The following is a 9,199-nucleotide window of genomic DNA, read 5'->3' as shown; positions in this document are numbered from 1 at the left end:
TGGCAAATTGGCCATTATATGCCAAATGCAATGCAGCTATAGCCGTGGCCGAGGTGTAGGGACGACCCAAACCAGTGCCAATCGTGCTGTTATAAACGTTTTGGAGCTCCTGCACCGCGAACTTCCACTCATACAACATATTGCCTTGATTCTTGGTCAAGTCCCGCAACTTGATCTTGTACACCCAGCTAGCAACGACAATACAGTACAGTACCTTAGAGCCTGGTACTACTGGTGATGTGGAGTACTAACCAACCACTACTACCACAGCCACACCCACAGCCACCACACAGCAATCACTACTGTTCATCCTACGCCCACCAGAGCAAGACCAACCACTACTACCACAGCCACACCCACCACCACAGCAATCACTACTGCTCGTCCTACGACCACCAGAGCAAGACCAACCACTACTACCACAGCCAGGTGGTGTGGAGCATCCGCCAGAGGGAGGATCCCCCTGACGGATGCTCCACACCTCCAATAGTACCAGGCTCTAAGGTACTGTACTGTACTGTCGTTGCAAGCTGGCGGGTTGCAGGCAAAACTTTATGTTGTTCACCTGCCAAGGTCATTGCACTTTTAACCAATCAATGGATACAGGACATTCGGTTCGACTTTCTTCTGTTAATTTCTCACGTCTGGTTTTGACTTCGCTTTTGTATATAATAAATATTACAACGAACAAGAAAGTCGGACAAACGGTCCGACGATCACTTGGTTCCTGTATATCCTGTCCGACTTTTTTCCACTAATGCATTATATTTCGACTGATCTCCGGTATGTCACCCCACAGCCGGTATATTTCACACATTGTTCAATATATTTCAAATGATGCTCCATCTATTTCGATAAATCGACACGAAGTAGCCAATGAAAGTTTCGAAAAAACTTTCGATCAATCAAATTACAGGCGTATCCTGTGCATCGCCAAGCTTCTCCATTTCACAAAGAGTTCAACGTTGTATCGGACAGAAGTCACAGTGAGTATATTTAGTTCAAGAAAAATGACGCTCGACGATTTCAGGTGGATTTGACGTCGTTCGTCGAATCTACCGAAAATATCAATTTTAGCTCGAAAGCACAATCCTTCATATCTATTCGGAGGAATGATTTAGACAAGTATCCAACACCTGCGATTTACTTGATTTGCTTCGAAAATCGAAATAGATGGAACATCATTTGAAATATATTGAACAACGTGTAAAATATACCGCCTGGGGGGTGACATATTCCCGACATTAGTCGAAATATAATACAACGAAGTAGGGTCTGGACGAAATATATCGAATGTTTGGCGAACATAACGGACATGGCGTGAATCAGTTGTGCGTCGGACGAAATATACCGCAAAATAACCTGAACTTAAACGAAAAATGGTGTAGTACCGTATCGTGTATAAGCAGTGCGACAGGTGATATTTCACAACCCCACGACGCTCCTCGATGAAAAATTGTTAATCCATTGCGACATACGAATATGATGTCATGTGATTCTGCTGCTCGTGTCGTAAAATAGATAGAGTTTTTACCAATATTGATACGTAAAGGTATACGAATTCTGAAGGTGTGATCCATATACAAAATCGTATACAATTATTCTAATTCATCGTGATGGTCAATGTCATCGGATGGGTCAATGGTATCATCCACTGCACAACCAACATGTCATCATCTACAAAAGCTGCTTCAATCTCGTCACTTTGGGTGACAGGTTGAATCAACTTGCACTTCCCAAACCCATTGAGAATTGTTGAACGCGGCAAATCGTCCCAAACCTGTGTAATCCACAGCACTTTCGTTGCACGGGACGGAGGAACCAACTTGAAAGTCGTCGCTTGGTGCTTGTGGTGCCGAACTTGGCGTCGAATGAGGTCAATCCACATTTGCCGTAGTCGAGTCTTCATCGGCCGAATCCATGCAATGTCGGCAGGCTGGCAGATTCACGTGAATCTTGGAGGGACCTTCTCCAACACGACATTCAACTAACGGGCACACTCCACAACTTCGTCAGTGAAGTGGGCCGAAAAGTCGTCCCACAACAACAACACTTTCTTGGTCGAACGATCCGGTCGGTTCTCAAAGTGGAACTTGAGAAATGCCACACTGATGTCGGAGTTCCACCACGCAGTTGGATTGTCGTATAGACGACAGTTGAATCGTGCTTGGAGAGGCTCGACTTGCTTCCACACTTGCTTACCGAACCCATGGCGCTGAGTCAGGTTCTCTTGGACAACAGACTTGACCTTGGACGCAGTGGTCTTCAGCACAAGAAACATGGGTAGCTTGTCGCCGTTCGAGTTGGCAAGAAGCATGGCTTTCGCTCGATCCTTGGTCTTGCCACCGCACTTGATCCATACGGTCTTTTCTCCTTTCGACTGCATGATCTTGGCAGGCAGGTACTCGTAGTTGACACCAGTTTGGTCAGCATTGTATATTACGTCGATACCGTGTTCGACGACTACAGCTTGGACCCTCTGCACAAACGCGGCCAGCACCGCCTCGCCATCGCCTTGAGTGTCTTGGCCTTGGCGCGTGCGTGCTCGAATAGCAAGACCATGCCGCTTCTTGAACCCACGCATCCAGTGCCAGCCAGCATGGAAAGCGTCGTCTGGGAGTCCCAAGTCGATGGTAGTCTCAGCTGCAGCATGTGTGGAGTCACGTGCACACCATTGGCCGTCCGCCGGTCGGCAGCCTTCTCTTGGATGATGTTCCGCTGCTTTAACCACTTGTATATCTTCTTCCTTGTTGTCTCACGGGACGGTCCACGGAGGTGTCCAAAGTGCCTGTCTAACGTCTCGGCCACGCCAAGGGCGTCAACACATTCGATGACTTCCATCTTCTTCTTGTACGTAATGTTCTGGTACTTGAACTTCTTGGGTCGGGCCTTGTAGAGGCCGGTCAGGACGGGTCGGCCGCGTGGTCGTCTTTGTAGCGGTGCTTGTGGGTCTTCGTTCTCCATCACACAATTTGATCACTGGCCCGATGCTCATGAGGCCTGAAACAGCGCTTGACGTGATTCCCGCGCGTAATAGATATTATATTTGATCTGCGAGTATATATTAATCCTTGAAGGGTATGCCCGCGGGAGGTTTATACTGGCATATCTGATGTTGCAACTCAATTGAAAAATATCAATTCCTGCAGGAGTCGCAATGCATTAATCCGTCGCACTGCATATACACGATACGGTAGTACTTATTTACATTATTTAATTTTGCATGGATTCGAAATTGACAGTGAGGTCTTGTACAACAGTCATAGTAATGTAACGGACCATTGATGTGCCGATTCTTCATCGATGTGACGATTTGCTCTATCCAATCGAATTCATTCGCACTTTTGATTGGACAAAACGAAACCTCCGATAAATTAAACCTTTTGAAACCTTGTGGAGGGAAAAATATCGTTTAACGTAAATGACCAATTTATGATCACTTTTTCGGAGTAGTCACCGTACAATTTGCATTTCTCGGCTCACAGGACGACTTTTCACATTTTGTGAAGTGATTCTTAACAACCGAACACAGAGCTTTCACTTCATAAACGAATTATTACATTTCAAGATGTACTTCTAAAACAAAAAGCCGACTTTCCAAGCAAGTATACTCTATTTTTAAGGACCAATTTATGATCACTTTTTTAACCTTGAACTGTTTATATCTCGATGCATACAAATTGTGCGGATAGGGTATTCATTATGGTCAGGTAATATATAAGTTTACAAGGTTACGCATTTCAAGAATAATTGGTGGGACAGTTCCAACACATGGTCCTGGAGGCTTCGCTGCTCCATGTTTATGCACCGATGTCGATATCCGGCCACTATAACCGGATACTGACTCCAGCAAATCCAATACAAGTCCATCAAATTTGTGTGACTTTTACTGGAATGTTTGCTGGTCAGCAAAGTACTGAACCGGATAATGATGCGGTGCGAAAATATTTCAGTAAATCAGCACACAGATTTACTGATTGGCCAATTTACTGGGCGCGGTGGAGATGCTCATAGTAAGCGTTGACGATTAACCAGTCGTAAAGATGTGTCCGCGTGCCGCTCTCCTTGCTGCTCGACTTACCTAGACGGCAATCCCTGCTACTCAACCGATTGCGTTCCATCTTGAGACGGCGATCTGCAGTCACGTCAACATGCTCACGGACACTACGGTAGTTGATCTTGGGTACTTGGTCGCTAAGGCCACTTGCAACCAACTTCCTTCACTGCAGCAGCTCGCCGTGGTCTGCTGCAAATGGTTCGATTCGTGTCCCCTCACGCATTCTTCCGTCCATGTAACGTACTTGGCTGGTGGTTGAGGTTGTGTGTCAACCATTGGAGTGAATTCGAAGTACATGTATGAACAGTTCATCTACGTCCAGCAAGCACAATCCACCCCACCACCCATTGCATTTTGATGTATTTTGATTGGCTTACACATTTCGGTGATTTGAAGTTCAAATATACGGAATGGTCATGCGATTTCGTATATTTGAGCCAAATTCCGAGCGGAATTTGGACTTCACGAAGTTCGTAGCTGTGAGTAACCCGAAGTTTGATTTCGGGAATTTCAATTTTCGGGTTTGCTAAAGGTCTCTAATAACGTAACTTGAAATTCCCGATTGACAGTGAATTGCGAAATCTCCATGTTGACCACCAAACCGACCACACACAAATTTGCACCTTGCATAAAGTAAGCACGCCGTTACTAGGCTCTAGTATAGGAGTAACCTAAGCTCCATGAGGCGGATGCGGTCGCGGATGAAGTAATCGTGGAGCTAGCCAATCAGAATATCTATTTTGAGTTGCTGACTTTCCAATCACAGAGATTATCCCAATATATCTCAAATTTTGATTGGTGGGATTTTACTTAATCTGATTGGTTATAATGCAGTTTTATTTAACCATGTATCCATTTATAAAAATATGCAATGTACTACTGTGCCCAATTTACTCAACGTTTCCTGTACCGGCCAGCGGTACCATTTCGGCATCCAAGGTGACTGGCTCGGCTGCAAAACCGTCATCATGTGCGACGGCGTGCCCGTGGCCAAGGTGTGGATTCCAATCGACTTCCTCCGTGATCAATACTATGTCGAAAATTTCTCCCGGCGTCGACATGGCATTGATCATGCTGCTATGTGTGGCCTTAGATGAACCAGGGTCGGACGACTACAGTGCTGGCCATAAGTGAACGGTAACATTACAACTGTTTTCGACTCTAGAATTCGCAATTTTTATCCAATCAAAGCGCTATTTCAGTCAGTGCACGCCAATTAAAATTGTGGTGATGTTGATGCTTTTAAATACCTAAAACGATGTATACACATAGAAAAAAGTCGAAAATACTTTTTTGAGTGGGAAAAACCTGGCCATATGTGAAACGTACACAATTCAAAATCCACCGCAGAGTGCGATCCTGGCAACTTATGGCCACCCCAAGTATGGTAGAATCAATCACCTATATACACTACTACGACTCACACGCTTCTCTTAGATGCCAAAAGGATACGCACTCACGCTTGAGCAGCGTGGATCTATCGTGGCCTTTCGCAAGGCCAAACTCACCATTCCCCGCATTGCCGACGAGGTTGGTGTGTGTCCAAAGGAGCTGTTTGCAGCTACCTAAGTTCGCCTGAGACATATAGGACACCCATTCGTGCAGGACGATCTGCCAAATACGACGCCACGACAAAAGACGCGTCCTACGTCTTGCATCAGAAGGACGATTGTAGCATTGCGCGAGGAAGCGTAGGTAGTTGAGGGCAAAATGCACAATGTATTAAGTGAAGATCTACAAAGATCTCCTTAATCCTCATTACTATGAAATCTAGTCTACTTCACTACTCCTACACTAATATGCACTTTTGTATACAATGGATGCGGGTACATTGGGGGCTTCACTAGGCTAGCGCTTCTAAGCCATACATGCCCTCGAGACACATCCCCAGGCAAGCATTAGCTAGGGTGCGTCATGAGTCAGGTACTTAGGAGCTGGGTGCGGGCAAGGTGGTAGCAAGGCGTTACCCCCACCTGTCACATCACTATATCGTGCATGTTAATGAAACGTTACATGCACGAGGTACAGCTGTAGTAGATTCCATGTCATATCGCAGGCATCGCGACAAAGCGAATCGCTGGAGCTAACGAGATATTTGGTAGCTGGCGAAATGGAGTGGTCAAGCATTGGGGCTATGCATGCATGGAGCAACAAAGTGACGTGCCTTGTAATCCATCACGTTCGTTCAACTGCTATTCACTAAAAGTCAAAATTATACATGTTAACTCACCTACGTCGAAAGGTATGCGTCGCTTTGTTTATCTACTTCATAGGCGGTTCCGAGTATGCACCACATCAGTTCGCCGAAAATCATATATGTCGTTAACTGCAAGGATTAACATAATAAACGATGCAAAGGTAATGCATGCCTACCTCAATGCACATAACGTTTGAGGTACATGATTGAGGTAGACAAGCAACGCCGTGTAGTACAATGAGCATCCTAAACATCTACGCCGATGATTGAGGAAGACAAGCAACGCCATGTAGTACAATGAGCATCCTAAACATCTACGCCGAGGTGAAAACCCTCGCCGAGGTGAAAACCCTCGCCGACAATAAAAAATGTCGTACGTTAACTGCAAATACACATGAAGAGTTGCTCTGAGCGAGTTTCTCCGCAAAGCACTGTGCCAAAAGGGCCCGACTGGTAACCTGAAATATTACATTTTCAGGCCCAAAACTCTATCTAGAGGGACGAGGAAGTAGGTAGCACTGAGGAGGGACGACGACGAGAAACACTTGTGTGGTCGAGAGCAAAAACCAAAAGTGATGATTAACGGACTGCTTAGCTAACTTATGATTGGGCAGATACAGTCCAGCTTCTACAGAAGAACACCGGATAATTCCGGATGACCGGATGTTAACCGTAAGTGACCGGATATTAACCGTAATTGGCCGAACCTCAGCGAAAAGGCCGAAGCAAGAACGGCCAAAGCGCCCATTCTTGATTTTTGGGTTAAATTGAATAAATCCGATAAGAATTGAAACATGTCTTGCTTGACAGTGAGAGCTTTTATCCAAATCCAATAATTCCAGATGCGATTTACTCCTTTAGGAGGTCCAAAACAACTACCACTCTGGTCCACAATGATGGCTACTATTAAGAGTAACGTTACACTGTTTCAACTTTCACGTCATGTTTTTAATATTCATCTATATCCTCGTTCTAATTGGTGCAAAAGGAAGCCGAGATACTCTTCTTTGATTGGCTAGTTTCAGCAATTTTTACAATTCGTCCCCTGCTGGAGATATGACCTGTCGACTGAATCAAACCGAGGAAAAACGAGTTATTCCAACGCCAAGTGGTGAATATCAGTTGCATAGCGTGCCCTTCAAGCTATTAACTTTCATACACCCTACTAAGAACCCCTTGCAAGCTTCAGGACGTCATAGCATTGCATGTAGCTTAGTTACCCCATTGCGAAGCCTTGCCCACAGAAGTCCTTGTGTTTCATAGTAACATCAATTATGGTTGCTGCACTGGTTTGAACCTTGCACATTCTATCCACTCCCAGTTGCTATGTCTGCCGACACACAATACTCAAAGATTTGATGTATCCTCGTATTTTCGATGTTACCCGACCCAATCAGATATCACTAGGATCGGGTACAAACCACTTATAATGGACAGGGTGGATGTCATTTGCACTATCTCGAGAGGTTATCTGACCTAACAGTAAAATGAAACGATTGGAACGAGATAACAGGGGAATCGTAGTGGTGATAGTAGTGGTCACAGGGCCAGTTTGTTAGTATAATACTGACATGTGAGTTAACAGCAGTGGTGACATAGGCATAGGTAGTAGTGTCAGGCGCTGTCGTAGTGATATGAAGGCCAATGGCCGCGGAAGGGGACTAACGTTAGTTATACTGTAGTTGTTATTGGGGAACATGTACGCTGGGGTGTTAGTGGTGAGGTTGGTCGTGTATGTTAATATCAATGTAAAAATGTGAGGAGATGGCCTCAGGACCGCTGCAGGTCTACATCGGTATCTCATGATACTGCGACGCCGTCAGTTCATTTTTTAGCCACAAGCCTTTAAAACTACTAGTACATACTACGTAGTACCTAAACTAAACGTAACTGTGTGGCTACTGAGGTCTTGGATCCCACACGAATAAGGGCGTAGAGAATGGTTGGGGTGACGTCACGTAAATTTATGGGGATGAAGTCGACAAAGAGATGGGGTCGACGAAGGTAGTATTTGGGCATAATGATAATAGGTGTTAGTTGTAGGTGTTAGTTGTCGCTGGTACCCCGGTTCACTAATGATAGTGATGTTGAGTGGCGCCGCTTCGTATTCGCTCGTCAGTTGGTGGTGTCACTGCTACCACAGCCCGTGATCAAGGTGACGGGGACAACATCATGGCACTACGTGGCGAGTATGTTATGCTAGCTGACTTGGTTGACTAAGTTTTACCTAAGGTACTATTCATCCTGCTCTAAATGAATACATCCTCCACTTACGTATCATTGGTTGCCTTCCCCATGCACATAACGTCCACGTATATACCTCGTGCACTTTACTTCGTCGTTGAATTATCTATCCGACACTCAGTAAAGTAGTTCCTTGTAACAACATTGAGCAGTCCTGTACATGTACAGTATTTGCTGCATTGGCTGAAATATTGGTTGGCACTACAGTAAATTAGCACATTTGTGATCGCGTACAGTTCACGTGTCTCAAGGATTCGCATGCGTAGTTGGTCCTCCCCCTCTTACGACGACGATAACTAAACGTATTAGTAATGTACTCCTATATCTACTTGTTGCAGGGCTTACAATCTTGTGGCCGTTGAAGGCATGCTGTGGTACTGGTGTTAGAGTCGGCACATCCTGCGTTATCTAGAGTACATGTTGTTTGAATGCAACACGAGGACTGTGGTACTGTACATGTACTGTATGAGTAATAGGTAGGACACTACATGTACAGTAGTGCTGCATTGGCTGATACTACACCTTTTCCCAATCAAGTTGCGCACTTTTTCCAATCAAGTTGAATCGGATATAAAATATAAATTTTCACGAGAGATGTGGAGTGCAAAAGTTCGGATCAACATGAATTTTGTTCCAATCAAAGTGAACCACAGAAGCGCGCTATTTTCGCGCCCAAAATGTAAACTGTCAATGCACAATGA

The 9,199-nt window shown here is 45.1% G+C and overlaps 1 protein-coding gene across 1 annotated transcript; it reads left to right on the top strand.

Annotated features, from left to right (window-relative positions):
* Positions 1 to 4,151: 4,151 nt before the first annotated feature.
* Positions 4,152 to 5,626, top strand: H257_07310 (hypothetical protein; the record flags this gene model as incomplete). Its single annotated transcript, XM_009832784.1, has 3 exons — positions 4,152 to 4,241; positions 4,975 to 5,052; positions 5,495 to 5,626. 3 exons carry the CDS (start codon positions 4,152 to 4,154, stop codon positions 5,624 to 5,626), a joined length of 300 nt encoding a protein of 99 aa, XP_009831086.1.
* Positions 5,627 to 9,199: the final 3,573 nt, after the last annotated feature.

This window comes from Aphanomyces astaci (genome assembly GCF_000520075.1).
Source record: "Aphanomyces astaci strain APO3 unplaced genomic scaffold supercont1.15, whole genome shotgun sequence".
NCBI lineage: Eukaryota > Oomycota > Saprolegniomycetes > Saprolegniales > Verrucalvaceae > Aphanomyces > Aphanomyces astaci.
The sequence above is the reverse complement of the archived record's forward strand: the minus strand, read 5'-3'. Positions and strand labels throughout refer to the sequence as shown.